This window comes from Meriones unguiculatus, chromosome 15, assembly GCF_030254825.1.
Source record: "Meriones unguiculatus strain TT.TT164.6M chromosome 15, Bangor_MerUng_6.1, whole genome shotgun sequence".
Lineage (NCBI taxonomy): Eukaryota > Metazoa > Chordata > Mammalia > Rodentia > Muridae > Meriones > Meriones unguiculatus.
In genome coordinates this window covers 47,025,164-47,043,681 of record NC_083362.1, presented here as the reverse complement: position 1 = coordinate 47,043,681, position 18,518 = coordinate 47,025,164, and the positions used below count along the sequence as shown (strand labels likewise).

Genomic DNA, 18,518 nt, shown 5'->3' with positions numbered 1-18,518 from the left:
CTATCAACCAAGCAGGTGTCCAGCTCAGCCTCCCGGCTCCAGCCGTGGTGTGTGTGGCCAGGACAATGCTTGCATAGCTGCCTTGACAGAGTAAGAATGAGGTCTCTCTAATCTCTGACGCCTGTCACAGTGTAGGTAACGGGGGTTCACAGCTCAACATAGAGCCGGGAGGCTCCCTTCTCCCCTATTCACTTGAAGGGCTCCTCATTTTCATTTTTAAATCTGGAAACTTGTTCCAGATTCAAAGAAGATTTGGGGGAGCCCACTGTTCTTCCCACGTTGCAGCTGGCTTAGCAACGTGTATTCAGGAAACACTCACTGGGTGATGAGTGAGGAAGGAAGTCAAAGATGCTGACTTTTCCCCAAGGTGTGTGAGGAAGAGGCCTCTCTAGTGAGTTCATCAGCAGGGCACTGAGGGTCGTGGGCAGAGGCCACCTCAGGGTGGGTTTCTGTAGCACATGACCCCATTACCCTACACTGAGGCAGATACAGAGCTAAATTGCCTCCCAGTTGCCATTTGGTACTGACAATTATCTATTGACCCCAGTGACAGTCACTGTGGCAAATGTTGACATTAAGCCGTTACCCTGGAGCTCACGCTTTGCCACTCTCCCTCTTCCTCTTCTAGGCTATGTCTTGTGGTACAATCATGTTCAAGGTGATCCCAGTGTCCGCCCCACCTGCGAGCAGCCAGACGACGGTAAGAACACAGAATGGCAGTTATTGGGGATGGCGTATGGCAGTCCTGTATGCTATGCGCTATGCTGTTTTGGACAGGGGTTCAGTATTAGGGATGTTTCTCAGTGCTGATGACCTGAGAGGGAGGATCAGTAAAGGAACACAACGAAGGGAGCGGGATGCCATGAAATGAAGAAGCAGCGTCAAAAATGGCAGACATCTGGATACAAGTATTTCAGTCTGCTCTCCAACACATTTTTAACTGTTTTTATTAGCATATATGACTTATATTTAATAATGAGTCTTATGATGACATTTTCATATGTATAACTGTATTTTGATCACATTCAATCTATCTCCTTACTCTCTCGTGCCCCACTCCCATTAATCTTCTTTATCTTTCCAACTATCCCCATTGCTGCCTTCATATCTATGTCTATGCATGCATGTGTGTGTGTGGGGGGGTGTCTGTGTAAATGAGATTCATAGGAGTTAGCAGGAACACTGAAACAAATGTCTCAATCTTCCCACCAACCACTGATGTCTATAAATCCTGAGGGGGAAGGAGTGGGACCCTGAAACCCTATGACAGGGCGTTGACTTGCCCAGTCATGTAGGTAATCATGTGGCTGAGAGAGCTGTTGTTCAGGAGTGCAACAGAGACATCACGCCTGTAAGTCAGCGTCTTTACCACTCTTCCCGCTTTGTCTGGCTCCTACATTATTTCTGCCCTTTCTACAGTGCTCTCTGAGCTTTGGAGTGGATAATAGATTTCCCATTTATGGCTATTCATTCAATAATCATCCATGCTCAATACTTTGACCACTTAAGAGGCTTTGCAGTCACTGCAGGCCACGGCCAAAAGAAACATGTCTGACCAGAGCTGTCAGCATCACCAGTCTGTGGATGTAGCAAGCACACTTACGGGGAAAGCACTTTGACAGGCACGTCATGCCCATTTGGCAAAACACCATCAGTAGCTTCCCGTTAGGGCCTATGACCTCCTCAGCCACAGGCTTTTGCCCATGTTTACAGTACTGAATTCACTCCTATGGAGTGGGCATCATATCCAGCTGGAAAGTGGGTGGCTGTGGCCATAACAGACTAGCTACTGCTGCAGCAAAGAGCTCCCATTTTCTGGCTGGTTGGCATTCCTGCATACAGCTCCACAGAGAAGTAAAGCTGTGGACGGCGATTCTTCCCCAGCAGCCTGCGGCCAGGAGGGAGGAAGCTTCCAGCCTGGTTTCTCTGTGCCCTCTGTACTCCAGCGTTTACTTTAGAAGTGGGGTGAGGGAGGTGGCAATGGTTTTAAGTCGTGATGGCTCCTGAGCAAACACTCTTCTGATAGTACCGTCATGCACCTGCCATCAGGTTTACGTCCGAGCCATGATTGATTACTGGCCCCAGGAGGATCCTGACATCCCCTGCGTGGATGCTGGGTTGCCCTTCCTGAAAGGGGACATCCTACAGATAGTGGACCAGAACGATGCCCTCTGGTGGCAGGCCCGGAAAATCTCGGACCTCGCTGTCTGTGCTGGGCTCATCCCTTCTCACCACCTTCTGAAGAGGTAAGGAGGTCACCCTCGACTTCAGAGTTAGGCCGTCAAGCAGTGCTTGGGACACCAGCTTTCTGAATGTGAGACAAAGACGCAAGCAGATAGAGGAACAGACACACCCGGGTTTATAAACCCCAGCGTCAGTTTACTGATAGACCTTCAGCTTCTTATACTCTACGGGGACCGGAGAAGTTACATCAGCTAGAAAATGCCCCTGAATGAAACTTAAATATTTCTACGATCTGAATATGTTGACCCAATCCCCCAGAGCAATAGTGTGAGAAGGCAAGGGATGGCTTAGGTAATGAAGTAAGATTAATAAATTACAGTACCACGGGTTATTGGTACTGTAAAGATGGAGGTCCTGACAGGAAAAAGAGGTGCGAGAAATTGAAATCCCAGAGACTGCACAGTGCACAGACCTAGGGCGTGGCAGTGGGAGGTGGCGGCAGAGGTAGGGTGAGTCAAAGGCTCACCTGTTGAAGAAAAGACCCACGTGTTAGAAGGGACATTTGCCTGCTTAAATAAAGCCATCCAGTTTTACAGCCAGTGCTGAGAGCGTGGGAGCAGCCAGGAAGAACGGGGAATGGCATCCCATGTTGGGGACTCTTCAGGGGAAGGAAGGGTGATCTGGGAATGTGGGTGGTCACCCAGGACAGCGCCTGGCCCAGGCTCAGTGGAACAGAGCCACCACCTCGTGCTGGAGCTAGATGCCACAGTCCCATCTTTGTGCCTCCTCAGAAATGCAGGCGTGGGGGCGTAGCCCTGAGAGCCCACGCTGGGAAAGTCGGCCAACCTTTGCTCTCTTTCTGCCCAGGAAGCAGCGGGAGTTCTGGTGGTCTCAGCCGTACCAGCCTCACACCTGCCTCAGATCCACCCGATGCCAATGTGCGTACGTGAGTGTGCACAGATCTTAAACACGGCACATCCGGAAGGCTGCTCCCCCAGCCTCTCAGGCTAGCTTCCTGCCTGAGAGAGGGCCTTAAATAGTCTCCCTGTCCCAAGATAATCCCTTCCACAGCCAGCCTTCAGAAATCCTATCATAGGCATCTATCCCTTTACTTTGCAGTTGATGAAAAGGAGCCTTAGCGTTTCTATTGCTGTGATAAATACCGTGACTAAAAGCAATGTGGGGAGGAGAGGGTTTATTTTGCTCATACTTCTGCATCACAGTCCATCACCAAAGGAAGTCAGGCAGGCACTGAAGCAGAGGAGGAGCACTCTGTACCGGCTGGCTCCTTATGGCTTGTTCAGTGTACTTCCTGTACAATCCAGGACCACCAGTCCAGCCTACGGATGGTGCTGCCCACATCAGTAACCAACCAAGACACGCCAGTCTGATGGAGGCATTTTCTCAGCTAAGAGTTCCTCTTCCCAGATATGTTTAGGTTTATGTCAAGCTGACAGAAAGCAGCCAGCACAGAAGGCAAACACATGCTTTGGTTGAAGACCACTTAAGTCATTTACCCCCAACCTCAAGTCCTCCAAGACCCCTGCAGCTCCGGGGGTTTCATGCCTGGAGAGATGCCTGCAGCCATGCAGTTGCACAATCTTCATTTGTGTCTTTTCTTTTTTAATGTTAAGATTTACTTTCTTGTTATATTGTGTGTTTGTCCTGCATGAATGTCTGTGCGTCACATTCATGCAGTGCCCCAGGAGGCCAGAAGAGGGTGTCGGAACCCCTGGGACTGAAGTTACAGATGGTTGTTGGCCTCTGTGTGGCTGCTGGGAGCCAAACCCAGGTCTTCTGGAAGAGCAGCCAGTGCCCTTATTCCCAACCCATCTCTCCAGCCCCCCGTGTCTTTTCTTTTTTGTGCTGGATATTGAACCTAGGACTTGGTGCACACTAAGGAAGCACCCTCCCGCTGGGCTACATCCCCAACCCCAGCCCCGGGCCTTCGGGACTAAAGAAGAGACTGAGATATCCCTTAAGGAATTCAATGGGATCAGTGTACAGTACTCCTCAAATGGTGGGAGGGGAGTGGTTGAAAAGGGAATCCAGGGCCAGAAGCGCGTGTGAAGTGCTCAAGGCCTTAATAAAGCTGCTGACGGTGGAACACAGGAGTCAAGGAAGGGTGACAGACAGCAGAAACAAACTGGGGCCTGCAGGGGTGGAGGCGGGGGAGAGAGGGGACATAGAGAGATGGAAACGAGATAGAGGAGACTCCAGGTGGACCACAGACAGCAACACCAGTATCACAGGTTTGTTTTTTTATTTTTTGGCAGCATCTCATGCAGCCCAAGCTGGCCTAGAAATAGCTATGTGGCCGAGGATAACTTTAATTCTTGATTCCCCTGCCTCTACCTCTCAAATGTTGGGTACAAGGCATGCACCATTACAGTCAGCTCACAGAGACATTCCCAAAAGGAGACATCTGTGCAGTGCCTTCTCCCTGACACCGTGTTAAATCATCTCCCACTCACAGACACATGTCCACCAGGGTACAGCAATAGCTGTAATATCACTAGTTCTCGCTTAACTTTTCATCAGAAGCATTTTTGCATCATAATATTCCTAGTGATATTTTATTTTATTTTGAAAAAAAATTAATCAAGTAGTTAGAAAGAATCCTTTAGTTGACTTTCCTGTTTCACCTGTCAAAGGGTCATAGAGATCCTGTTGGTCTCTAGTCAGTATCTGTTAACTAGTGTGACCAGAGGTGGATGTGAAATCTGTATGTGTGCCCTACGTGTGATTTACCTTAAGGGTTTTGTTTGTTTTTTGTAACTCCATATAGAAAGTTGTTTGCCTGGCCCTGTTAGGGTTGGCACACAACCCTGAATCTGAGAACCCCAAGTCTGGAGCCATTGACTTAGAGGAGCATCTTTCTCAGGGAATGATGGGACAGCAGCAGGTCCCAAAGCCACTCCATCATTTTCTTCTGTCATGAGCGATGCTGTGGCAAGTGCTATTGTTTCTTTTTGCCCTGTTTAAATCTTATTGTGTAGAAACCCAGGGCATGGACAAGCTACGAGTGAAGAGGAATCGGCCATTTAATGAATCAAGTTTAAAATTCCGGTGTTGTGACGATGCCTGATGAGCAGAAAGTTGTTTGCTGTAATGCCTTTATGTCATTATAATAACAATGTTTCATGCTCCCTCCCCTCCTGCTCCCCTCCCCTCCTGCTCCCTTCCAGCCTAGATTAGAGTTCCTAAGACATGTTGTCCTAACTCAGAGCGTGCTGAGAAGGCAGGTGGTGTGTTTGCCAGAAGCAGTAGATCCCCATTTCCAGCCATTCGTTTCTGAAGGGCAGTCCTTAGGGGTCTCCCTGAATTCCTGGAATACTAATTGCAATGTTGGTGCTTCATGTTTCTTATTGTAAATTAATCTGAGAGAAATTGCAAGAGTATGAACTACTATTCTGTTTTCTCCCCGTCTCCAGCATTTTCTATGGAAGAAGGTAAGAAACAGGATTCGGAAAAACACCCATATCTCCAAATACTCCTAGGAATTTTCTCTAGTCTTCAAATTTAGTGTCACTCCATTCAGCCCTGTGAAGCTATTCCCATGTATCTGGTAGTGTGTAGCACAAAAAGGGTCTTCATCCTGATCTGAGAGATCAAGGGGGCGGACATAATGTTTATACACAGCCTAGAGTCTAACAGCACAGGCTAAGAGCTCGGCAGGAGGTAAGTTCCGTGGGGCTTTGTTTTAACTGTTTTATACAAATCTCATGACACTGCAAGCAATTTATTATTATTCTCACCTTATGTGTGAAAAAACTGAGGTTCAGGAAAAAAAATGGTTACCTGAACTTGCATGTATGCATTCGTCTTCGGATATAAACCTAAGTATTCTGAAGGCAGTTTGGCTACATTATCGATAGTAAACTGTGCCCTAAAGCCTAAGCCATCTAAGCCATAGGCTTTGGTTCAGGTTGTCAATACTAGTTTTGCGTTTCTCTCCATGGATCAGGCTTCAAATCCAGTGAGAAAGTAATTGGTAACCCCAAAACAAGTGTGCCACTGTTGCACCATTGGGACCGCCTGGCCTGGCCGGTCAGTGCTGTAATTTTTGGGGTCCACAGCTGGGCGGCACTGTTGGTCCCTTTTCCAGCAGGCTGCACGCACGCGTCATTGCACACTGAGCACGAGCGGGTGCTGCTTAAGCGGTAGCATTTACTGTTCTGTCGTCCATAACATGCATTTCCTCTGACACAGCGGGCGTTATCTTACCTGTCTGTCCAAGAGAGCAGCAGTTCTAGGGGTCACACTGAAAGGTGGTCTGAGCTTTGCTGACACAGCCTCAGCAGGGCTTCGTTTGCAATGTGGGCACATCCCCAGTTCTAAGCTCCCGTGTACCCTCTCTTGTAGAAGACAACATGAAGATTGATGAGAAGTGTGTGGAAGCAGGTAACAGCTCCACCTCCTGGCTGAGTCACCACCAGAAGAAACACGGAGCACCTGGCCTCCAGATGCCGGGAAGCAGAGGGGTGGAGGGGCCACACGCCCTTCCTCTGGGAGGCCAGCACATGTGCCCTTATCGTGGCTCTGTGCTCGGAGGGAGAATCAAAGCCAAGGGGTGTCTCCAGGGCTCCCCCTTGGGACTTGTCTCAGGACACGGAGACAACCAGTGTTTCAGGAGGAGGAAGGGCAGAAAACACTCGTGTTCTTTGTGGAATAGATGAAAGGAGTATAATACCAAATATTTAAATTGCAAAATATATTTTTGCTGTATATCTATATTTAATGATTCTAGTGATATATATATATACATATATATATGAATGAATGATTTTATATATGTAATGAATCTAGTCTAGACAGATAGTAATGGGTTCTAAACCTTGGAGAAATAAACAGGACATTTTCTATTTCTATACTTAATGGGTTTTGTAGATGGTTTTTGCTTCCCAGCACCTGGAGGCAAGGTATTCCGTGTTTCTTCTGGTAGTGACTTATTTAATTTTATTGTATGTGCATTGGTGTGAGGGTATCAGATCCCTTGGAACTGTAGTTACAAACAGTTATGAGATGCCATGTGTGTGCTGAGAATTGAACCCGGGTCCTTTGGAAGAGCAGACAGTGCTCTTAACCACTGAGCCATCTCTCCAGCCCCACAATGAACAGCTTTTAAAATATTCCCACAGTTATGTGGGCACCCTTAGAGTGGCCTTGCCTGGTCTAAGGGTCTCTGACAGGCCACCCAGCTGTGTGTTACAGTCATTCTATCACACAATGATAGTATCTTCACCTTTAATTCCCTTCTAAAAAGACAAGAGGGGCAGACAAGGTGGCTCAATGGTAGAATTGCCCACTGTGTGTCCTCTGACCTCACACGTGTCATGCATGTCCATGCCTGCATGTTCTCTCTCCCTCCTTCTCCCTCCCCCGCACACAGTGTACTCATGTTTTAAGTTTATGAGAACAACAAAAGTTGTTTTAGCTACTGAGGGAGTTGGTGTGTGTCTCTCTTAGTCACTTGCAAGCCTACTCAAGCCAGCCAGCCTCACCCTCGCCACACCCTCTGGCTGGGAGACCCTGACTCTGCAGGGAACAGATGCCCCTCCATGCTGGTGGCCTCTGGAGCGGTCCCCTGTGCCGCATCCAGTGGTCTGGAGGAGTTTCCTGAGATGTTCCACTTATTTATCCTCTTCTCTCCTGTCACTTAATTTATTTAATTAACGCTCCTGCCTCATCCCTCTTGGTAATCACAGCCCAACGATGGAAAGCCATTCATATCTCACCTAAGACATATGTGTGCCGTAGAGCTAACACTGACTTGATCTTGATCTAATACAAACATTTTTAAGGTAGTATATGGGCAGGCCTATGAACCAGGCTTGTACTGCTAGGGAGTAGATTTGGTGTAGACAGTCGTGTAATGATAATTTTGCTTTTTACCTCCACTGAAAACCACAGATGAAGAAACTTTTGAATCTGGTAAGTTTTTTTTTTTTTTTTAAATGCATATTTGTTACTAACCTTTAAATGCGTATTCCATGTTTTTGATACAATGTAAACATATTTAGAGCTATAACAAAGTAATTGTTTAAATGAAATGAGACAGTGTATACAATCAGACTGTGGGTTGTGACCCCTTTGGGGGTCTCACATCAGATATCCTGCTTATCAGATATTTACATTACAAATCATAAGAGTATCAAATCACAGTTATGAAGTAGCAACAAAATAATGTTCTGGTTGGGGGTCCCCACAACACGAGGAAGCGTGTTAAAGGGTCTCAGCATTGGGCAGGTCGAGGACCATTGCCCTAGACCCACGGGTGTTCCTACTGGGCAGCAATACTTGAAGAGACGGGTAGGTAACTCTTTAACACATGATAGTGATGTAAAGTTTTATAGGCCACACGTGGAGAAGGCGGGGGAGACGGCCCCATGGATAAAGCACTTGCCCTGTCAGTGTGAGGACCTAAGTCAGAGCTGATGAAAAGCCAGCTGTGCACAGTGGTGCTGGGGGCTCGGGCAGAGTCACCGGTGGCTTTCCGTCACCAGCTGGCCTGGCGCAAACGGTGGAGAACACGGAGCGCCTACGCCTGAGGTCGTACTCAGACTTTCACACATGGCTGTGGTACACACACACACACACAGAAGGAGAGACAGGGAGAGGAGAAAGAAGGCAGGCATCCTGCTGGAAGACGGAATAAAGACGTTGTCTTGCGGTTTATGAAGCCCTTATTTCCACGTGGATAGTAGAGAGACAAAGTCCAGTGTGTATGCTGAATAAGCTTTTGTTGTTGTTGTTGTTAATGTGTTACTTGCTATAATAATGGCACTCATCCAGTATCTAGTCTTCAAAATACCGTTCTTTAGTAGCAGAACAGAGTCCATAGTGTGCTGGCTTTGTTTGTTTAAATGGACAACCTGTCAGAGATGCTGCTGAAGCCCAGTGTCCGTCAGCTTCTCCATTTTGTCAGTCTGAAGTTTAGAGTCTCTGCTTTGACTGAGGCAGTTCCCTCCTTTACCATGCGCACACAAACTGTCCATCATCACTCAGCCCAGCACTCTGTTAAAGTCCCCCTGCCCCTTTGCTTTTGCTTCTCTGTACTTCTAGAAGGAAAAACCCCTGGTCCTCTCACTTCTTTTAAACCCAGTGTTCATCATGTGAAGGAGATATTACTGTCTAGTAGTTTCTTCTGTCTTCTAGAAAAGTCAGACCTAAGAATTTACATTTTGATATGTATACACTTAAAATATAAATTGCAGGCGTGACATGGTGGTGCACGCGTTTAATCCCAGCACTTGTGGGGCAGAGGCAGGGGGATCACTGTGAGTTCAAGACCAGCCTGGTCTACATAAGCAAGTCCAGGACAGCTAAATCTACACAGAGAAACCCTGTCTCAAAAAACAAACAAACAAACAAATATATATATTTAAATTGCTTTGTTTAATTTTTTTTTACAATATAGCTAGGACATCATATCAGTCTTATAAAATGATAGATTATTTCTCCCACGAATTCATTCCATACGAATAGAGAGATCTGGAGCTAGAGAGAAGGTTGAGAAGTTAAGAGTGCTTGTTGCTCTTGCAGACAACCTAGGTTCGATTCCCAGTACCCACATGGTGACCCACAACTATCCATAATTCCAGTTCCAGGTGATCTGATCTGCCTTCTGCCTATCACATACACTAGGCATGCATGTGGTGCACACGCATGCATGCAAGCATTCATGTATATAAACAAATAAGTAAATCATTTAAAAAACAGAGAGGTCACTGGCCACAGTGGTGCACGCCTGTAATCTCAGCACTTGGGGAGGCAGAGGCAGGCTGATCTCTGTGAATTTGAGGCCAGCCTGGTCTACCAAGTGAATCCAGGACAGCCAAGGCTATAAGGAGAAACCCTGTCTCAGAAAAACATAAAACAATAAAAAGAAAGAAAAGAACCCAGAAATGTTCATCATTAAAAGACAGCATGAAGACAGATGAGGTTGGGAACCATTCAACTTACTTTTTACCATTTCCTTTTTTTTTTTTTCCCTAAATGCCTGTTTTCCAAATCTCATTATGGATGATTTAATTTTCTCTACTTGGCACAGAGCGCGCGGTTGGCTTCTTTTTAGTATTTTTAGATTGTATTCTTCCTTCTTTGCTCCGATCCTCTCGTCATCTCTCTGGAGAGTGCTCTGCACTCCACAGCGATAGCTGAGACCCAGAGACACTCGAGGGGTCTGTGAGGGGACAGGCAGGGAGTGTTGTGGTGTGGGTCCACCGTCAGCTGGAGCCAAGTGGTCCAAGTGTGACTGTGGCCTTTCACCTCTTTAACCTTCAGGTCCCACGTCTCTAAAGTGAGCGGCACCCTACATGGTAAGGTGCTCGGGACAGAGCTGAGCATGCAGGGAGCACTGTGTGTTAGCTAGTGTCACGGTTTTGGAACTGTTCGTGGGGTGTCCGGCTGCTGCCTCTCTAAGCCAGCTCTACCGAGAGAAGCACACGGCTAACCCACAGCTCTCAAGAACGGTTTAAGTTTGGCTCTCTTAGGAGCTCAATTAAGGGATAGTTAGTACCCGGCTGACATGTTTTCTGAATAGATAAGGCTTGGCAGTCATTCAGGACACTTCCTCCTGTTACTTGACCAACTTAGTGAATAGTTAGGGCTCTTCAGTTTCTGTTTGCCTCTGAGTGAAATATAATAGGACCTTCCTGAATTTTTCCAGGGGCCACTGACACAATCTATTTAACTAGGGGAAAACAAAACAAAAAACAGGTATCAACAGCAGCAGAAAATCCAGCCACTTGAATATGTCTAGATAATAAGCAAAATTACCCAAACAACTGCCAACCCCCAAGCCACCACCCAGGTCTTCACAGGACTGGCTGGAGAAGAAAGTGAGTGTGTTGGGCCATCCAGGGGTGAGCAATGAGGACATAAGACTGCTATAGAGTGTACCCACCTGCCTGACATCCTTCCCAGGAATATGGCAAGATGGCTGTGAGAGAGGAGAGAGAAGGCTCAGCCATTGCCTTCCTGTATTTTCTGTCGAGTACAGAACCATTGGTCTTCATGGATAAACGCACCCTCCGGGACAGTCTTGACACACAACCTGCAGAGTCAGATCAGATACGGTTCCGAGCCCCAGCTGTGTGACTTTCATCTACTTTGCCAAGTTACAAGCTCTGCTAACGGGGGCATGATTTCTCTGCTATCCCATTCACCTTTCTTGAACGGTTAATTTGATCTTTGCCAAGATTAACCTTTCATGTCTTTTCTGTACTTGTTCAAATGTTCAGAGGAACTTGTCGAAGGTAAGTGTTCGTCTTTATCTCCTGCGTGTACCTCTTCATGCTATGCTCAAGGCCCTTCACTGTCACACAGGGGCAGCAGAGCATTCTACAAGAGATGACTCTTTGAAGGAACCGGTCAGTTTCGCAGAAAACATTTTAGAGCAAGCGATGACAGCAGTTAAGCTTTATGAGTCTATAGGATAGTGAACATAGTTCCTCGTCAACATAGTTACATCACTGGAAAATGTGATTAAGTACTAGAAAATGGAGGTGATACTGGTATTTTAGTTTTACTCGATTTATCTTAATTTTTATTTATTTATATGATATGCTTGTGCAAGTGTGTGCCATGTATACATTGGGTGCTTGTGGAGGCCGGAAGAGGGCATCAGATCCCCTGGAGCTGGAGTTGCAGGTGGTTGTGAGCCACCGACATGGTCGCTGGGAACCAAACTCAAGTCCTCTGGAAGAGCAGCAAGCTCTCTCACCTGCTGAGCCATTTCTCCAGCCCCTGGGGTTGTCTTTGTGTTGTCAAATGCGTTCTTAAAGCAGGCGCAGTGGCATTCACTATAATCGCAGGTGACGGCAGGAGGGTCACCCTCAGCTATCTGGCAAACTTGATGCCAGCCTAGACTACATCGGACCTTGTCATAGCAAATACAACAATTCTTAAAGGCAAGGTCAAAGAAAGCAAGTTGAACATGTGGGTTCATCCTGCGAGCAAACGTTCGTTATTTGTTACGTCAGTAATCAGAACAGATCTGTTTAAATTGCAAGGGATTTAAATAAACTTCTGCAGTTTGTAATTGTATTCCTGAGTTCCAAGTAGAAGCATAACCAGGAGCCTGAACTAGCCCTAGGCACTGGGGGAGCTGGGCATTGTCCTCTCCTTTGTCTCATGGGTTTCTGGCCACCATAGGGTCTATTTATCTTGGTCGAAGTCCTTCATTGTGGAAAGTTAAGGCAGGAGCTTAAGGCATCTCAGCACGTCCACAGTCAAGAGAAAACACATGTGTACTTGCACGCTGTGTTTAGCTCACTTTCTCCATTCTTATATAGTCTGGGACACAAACCCAAGGAGCAGTGTTGGTGCTGATGGGTGGTTTCCTCACCTCAGTTAATGTACTGAAGGTGGTTCCCCACAGCTGTCCCCAAAGGCCTGTGTGATCTTGACAGTTCCTCCCAGGTGCCTCTAGATTGTCCCACACTGAGAATTAAAACTGCCCATGCCAGCGTTACTACGGGGCCCGCGAGACCACTGTCTATCTTCAGCTGAAAGCCAAAATCGGCTTGTTTCTTATTTTTGTAGCATCATTGTTTTTAGGATGTGTTTGAAAATACATAACCAGTATTTATGTTTTTACTGTGACTCTTTTTTTTTTTTTTTTACGGCAAGTTCTTAATGTATAGCTCAAGGTGGACACAAAATTGTGGTTCTCCTGTTTCAGCCTCCGGACTGTTGGGACTGTAGGTGCACAGCATGTCCAGTTTCTTTATTACAGCTTTAATCTCAGTCATTCTAGACAGCACAGTGCTAAAAGAGATTGTATACAAGCAGTGGGATGGAAAGGGCAGAGAGCAGGCCTCTTAAGCTGCCAAGGGTTAAGCAAGCTGCCTGCCACCTAGAGAGAGAGCATCGCTTGAAACCAGAAGATGAGGTCATGCATTTGCTTGTTGTAGTCCTGTCTCTGTCCTCACACATTCTCCCGCTCTCTGTGTTCCAGGTAAAGAGGAATTTGTTGGCAACGGGCAGAAGTTCTTCATCGGTAGGTGGCGGTTGACGAGAGGTGTGTGTTTGTTGCCTTTACGTGCTGTTCCTACTCTCTGGATGCCCTGCTGAAGCTGCCTTTGCTGACGAATCTTTCCAACTTGTGTCTTGTTCTCTTCCCTCTGTTTTTCCTCATCAATAATCTGACCTACTGATGATTCATTGTTATCTAATGTCTCTTGGCTATCTTTTTTGTTTGTTTGTTTTGTTTTGTTTTTGTTTTTCCAGACAGGGTTTCTCTGTGTAGTCTTGGCTGTCCTGGACTCTCTTTGTAGACCAAACTGGCCTTGAACACACAGCAATCTGCCTGCCTCTGCCTCCCTGAGTGCCAGGATTAAAGGCGCATTCTACCACACCCGGCTCACTTGGGTATCTTTCACTCATTTGTCAGACATACGTCTGCTAACTTTTCCCCAGACCGTTCTGTAACCTATCTGTTTTACTCCAGGGAGATAAGTTTCATTATCTATTAAGGTCATCTCTCATGTCAACAGTTTTATGATCTGTCACCCAGGCAGAGCTCTCTGAAGGAGCAGACCTCCCTGATGAAAATCACCCTGGACCCTCTCTTCTCACAGGGCAGGGTAGAGGCCCAGGGCAGCAGTCCAGAAGCTGGGTTGTTGGCCCTAAACCTGGCTGTGCTTCAGGATCACAGGAGGAGAGTTAAGACAAAAGAGGCTGCCTTTGTGCCTTGCTTTCAGAATTATCCACCCCACAGCCATTCTGTAAGGCTCAACAGACTAAGGGACTGTGCAAAGATGGAGAATAAGGAACCCGAGCAGGGCCAAAGGGGATTCTGTGGACAGAGGTGGCCTGGTGCTGTAGTCAGGGTCAGAGAGAACAGCAGCTGCTATATACAGACTCTGCTAGCCACCAACCTCCACCAAGATGCCCCCAACCCCAGGGCTGTTGCTTCATATAAGTGAGTCTGTTGAAGACAGTGAGAGCCAGGGCGAGAAAGCAGCCACAAATGAGGAGGGGAAGCCTGTAGGGTAGCTTTTATATTGCAGGTGCTGGCGGAGGCCCGTGGTTTTCAGTATAGGAAGATACAGATATAAATGTATTTGTGTGTTTATAGATACGCATATAGTTTCTGGCTCTGCCTTCAGAGAGGACTTGCAAACAGCTGTGGAAATACCAAAAAGGCTTTTGATTCTGTGGCAGGATAAGGATTCTAAGAATTCAGCCAGGAATAATGATTAAGGGGACCTAACTTTGCAGAGGATGCTACCATCCTAAAGTCTGTACCTAAACTTAGTGAACCCTTCTGAAAAAATGGGAACAATAAGACTACTCACCCCGTGTTTCCACCCTGGCCTCAGAGGTACTAGAGTAGCTCCTAACTGCTCTCCCTCAGGCTATCCTTCCCCTCTTTACTGTTTGCACCCTCTCTGCAGCAAACCAAGGAATTCTTCGGAAACAGACCAGGCCACAGCCTTGCTGTACAAAGGTCCCTTCCCACATTAAGGTCCTCTGTGATCTAGCTTTGGCTCCTTCCTCGGCACCAGATCTCACCACTTTCCTGCTCTTTCTCAAAGGCTCCGAGTGCAGCCCTTTTGCCGTGTCTTGGCGTTTGTTCTGTTCTGCAGATAGCACCTTAGCTGGCCCCCTCGTGCACTCAGGACACTGCTTATCACCAGCTGATTTCAGATCCTTTTGCCAAACTGCCTATTCTAATGAGCCACCATCACTCCCTGACCTCTCACACTTTGCCTGAGTGTTTCCTTTTGTTGTTCTTGTTGAGTTTTTGGCCTTGGGGGAGGATCACCTGGGTTCTTTGATCACTGTGTCCCCAGCACCTCGTATAAGCCCTGGCATAGATGCTATTTAGAGATACCTTGTGGGACATCATTAGCTGCTTCTCAAGACAAGGGCTCTCTATATGGCTGTCCTGAAACTCACTCTGTAGTCCAGGCTGGCCTTGAACTCAGATCCACCTGACTCTGCCTCATAGTGCTGGGATTAAAGGCACGCGCCACCAATGCCAGCTTGCTGTCTCCTTCTTGAAGCGGGTACCTGGCCTGGCCTGGCCCTGAAGTTTTGTGCGTTTCCTCCCTCTTCAGCTGGCTTCCGCCGCAGCATGCGCCTCTGCCGCAGGAAGTCTCACTTCAGCCGGCTACACGCCAACATGCGTTGCAGCTGCAGCTGCTACGGCGCAGTGGGCGCCCCTTACGAGGAGGTGGTGAGGTACCAGCGGCGGCCGGCAGACAAGCACCGCCTCATCGTGCTCTCGGGTACGGCCTGTCGTGCTCCCTGCTTGGCTCTGGGAAGTTGTGTTTTAGGTTTAATGTCTTGTGTTTGTAACGGTAAATCTAGGACTCTTTGTAGATAGCTGTATAGATGTTTTAAAAGCCTGTCTGTCTGCGTTTATAAGACAACTTTCAAAGGCAAGCTTTCTCTGCCTCCTTCCTCTGCCTCCTCTTCTCCTTTGACCTGCTGAGGAACATGGGATGCCCAGATGGGTAAGACCTTGTGTATTAACAAGCTCTAATGCGATGAGGTTATACCTGATTTCTACTTTTATCTGTTAAGAATTTGGCCTGGAAGCATGCATAGTCTACCGCAACCTGCATTGCTCGTCCATTTTGGACAACATCCTTAAATTCCCTTTCTCTAAGAAATGTGTAGTCATTTTCAATATAAGATTTGGTATCGTTTAAAGAAGTTATTTCTTTATACGAGTGCTCTAGTTGCATGTACTTCTTCTGCATGATAGAAGATGACATCAGATCCCATTACTGATGGTTGTGAGCCACCATGTGGGTGCTGGGAATATGAACTCAGTCCCTCTGGAAGAGCAGCCAGTGCTTTTCACCACAGAGCCGTCTCTCCAGCCCTTGCATTTAGTACCTTTGACGCTAAGGAGCTTGGGTGATCTGGTTTTCTGACCAAGCTCTCTGTGAAGCTGACTCCCGGAAGCAGTGGAAGATTATAACTTGCTGCCATTGAGTTGTTAGCGTGTGAGGTTCCGACAGAACAAAACAGCCTGGCAAGCGGCTCAACCTCAGGGCCGTGTCAGACGGTCAGGTGAAATGCCGAAACCCCTGCTTTCCAGGCGGAACAGCAGGACAGAGCGCGGGCTCTATAAGGGTAGGCTCTCTGCAGGCAATCCCGCCTCCAGCAGAACCTGGGGGAGCCTGATCAACCACCTCATCCCCGAAGGGTGGGGTGGGGTGCGCTAGGTCACGGGCCAACGGGAAATTTCTCAGTTTTCTGGGTCACTAGCGAATTTTCAATGAAAGAGCATTTGCTCTCATGTTCCTCTCTTGTTCATGAGGGACGGTTGGCAGGTAACCCTGGGAGTCTGTGTCTAATTACTTCCGCTATGACTTTCTGTGGTCAGGACCCTCCGGCGTGGGAGTCAATGAACTGCGAAGACAACTCATTGGATCGAATCCCAGCTGTTTTCGAAGTGCTGTGCCACGTAGGTTAATTTTTCTTTCTTTGTCTCTGAATGTGCTGATGTCACTCAACTATGTCAGATCTTTTGTTGTAAAAGTGTAATGACCAGGCCTTAAATAGTTGTACCTATTATTTTAGTAACTATGTTGATTAACTGGCATGTAGTGTGCTGGGCTGGATGTTCTAAAGATGGCTCTTACACCCCTTCCTTTTCAAGTGGAAGGCAGTGGAGAGCTTATGGGAGTTAGTTCTTTCCTTCTACCATATTGGCTTCTGCGAATCAAATCCAGGAGATCAGGCTTGGTGCGTATTGCCCACATCCGCTAAGCTATCTCCTTGGCTACGTTCTCCCTTTTCCTGTTAGTCATATACATGACTATTCAGGGTATGAAGTATTTTCTTGTAATGACCAACATTTGTTTAGCATTTATTATCCTCCTGGCATTATGCTTGGCCTTTATGTTATTTATTTTATCTAAAGCTTTTAATATTTCCATACATAATTTTATATAAATTTCTAAGTATTATTATCATATCCCCATGGCTTCTGAAAAAATCACACCTTTTACTCATAGCTTCCTTACTTCTACTAAGATCCTGGTTTGCCCTTACTCTAACCCCTGAGAAATAGTCTTTCAGACATTCCTCCATTGCCCACAGAGAGCTGTATATGTGTTTTTAAGCTTTAAGAAACTGGAAAACTTCATGTCAGAGAAAGCCCTGCTCAAAATAAAAAAGAAAGAAAGAAAGAAATTGGAAAACTGCAATTCTAAAATGTCACTATGTAATTTTTAATGATTTATTTAGTTTTATGTGCATTAATGTTTTGCTTGAGTACAATTCTGTGTGAAGGGGTCGGATCCCCTGGAATTGTAGTTATAAACAGTTGTTAACTGCCATGTGGTTGCTGGGAATTGAACTCAGGTCCTATGGAAGAGCAGCCAGTGCTCTTACCTGCTGAGCCATCTCTCCAGCCCCGTTATTGTATATTTTTTTTAACTGGGGTTTAATGTTCAATAAATAATTTAAAAAATCATGCCAGAACACTTACTCATTGTAAAATAGAGAAGATCTGGCTTAAGATCCCTAATTTTAGGGAAGTGGAAGGTGGGATACAGTTTTGTGTGAGGCACTCAAATGAAAATCTTTAAAAGAGGAATTTGAAAATCTGCCAAGCGACTCACACATATCGGTATATGAAAGGCTCTGCGAGAGAGGTTACCAGGGCTATTCGTGGAGGTTTCATCAGAAAAAGCCTCTCTGTCCTATGGCTCCCAATGAGCGTGGACGGTTCAGAGAAGATGGGGGAGCTCGGGAGACTACGGGATTTCTAGTGTGTTCCCTGCATGCTGGGGATGCATGAGGCCACTGTCAGAACTGTGAAGAATACGCATTGCTCCATGGCGGGAGTTTGGAAAGCAGCAGCTGCCCCTGTAGGGTTTGTCAGAGCAGAAGTTTTGAGATACTTTGCAAGCTTCATGTCTGGGCAGATAAGGTGGGAAGAAGTCGGTCTGGGGTCAGCATAGCGCCTGCTCTGGGAGAAGTGTCCCGGAAGCGGACCTCCAGAGGAAGGGGAGGAGAAAGGAAGGACCGACTGTAGAGACGAGGTTTGAAATGGCCAGTTATAGGTAGCACGGTAGGGTTGACAGCATAATCTAATACGTCATTTAGAGAGAGAGGCAGGTTGAAATAGCTGTCAGATCTACGGAAGAAAGCGGCGGCCTTGGGGTGAGGCAAGCCGGACCGCCTTTCTGCCCTGCTTTTTCCTCTCTACCCTCTAGCCTTAGAGAGACATAAACTGATGAAGAAAAGGAAAGAGAATCATGGGAAGGAACTCTTAGCTCTTCACAGGGAGGGAAGTGGCAGGGTCTCCTCTGAAGCAGGGAAGACCAACCTTGTTGCCTGTGGTCCTTTCTGACGGAGTG

The 18,518-nt window shown here is 46.9% G+C and overlaps 1 protein-coding gene across 1 annotated transcript in view; it reads left to right on the top strand.

Annotated features, from left to right (window-relative positions):
* The window catches only part of Mpp4 (MAGUK p55 scaffold protein 4), a 36,633-nt gene that overhangs the window by 12,529 nt on the left and 5,586 nt on the right, over positions 1 to 18,518 (top strand). Inside the window, exons 8-17 of the mRNA XM_060367862.1 lie at positions 629 to 700; positions 2,050 to 2,246; positions 3,052 to 3,116; positions 5,619 to 5,636; positions 6,550 to 6,588; positions 8,098 to 8,118; positions 11,430 to 11,444; positions 13,148 to 13,189; positions 15,255 to 15,425; positions 16,535 to 16,615. Coding sequence (XP_060223845.1) covers positions 629 to 700; positions 2,050 to 2,246; positions 3,052 to 3,116; positions 5,619 to 5,636; positions 6,550 to 6,588; positions 8,098 to 8,118; positions 11,430 to 11,444; positions 13,148 to 13,189; positions 15,255 to 15,425; positions 16,535 to 16,615 — 721 coding nt within the window. The remainder of the gene's footprint in view (positions 1 to 628; positions 701 to 2,049; positions 2,247 to 3,051; positions 3,117 to 5,618; positions 5,637 to 6,549; positions 6,589 to 8,097; positions 8,119 to 11,429; positions 11,445 to 13,147; positions 13,190 to 15,254; positions 15,426 to 16,534; positions 16,616 to 18,518) is intronic.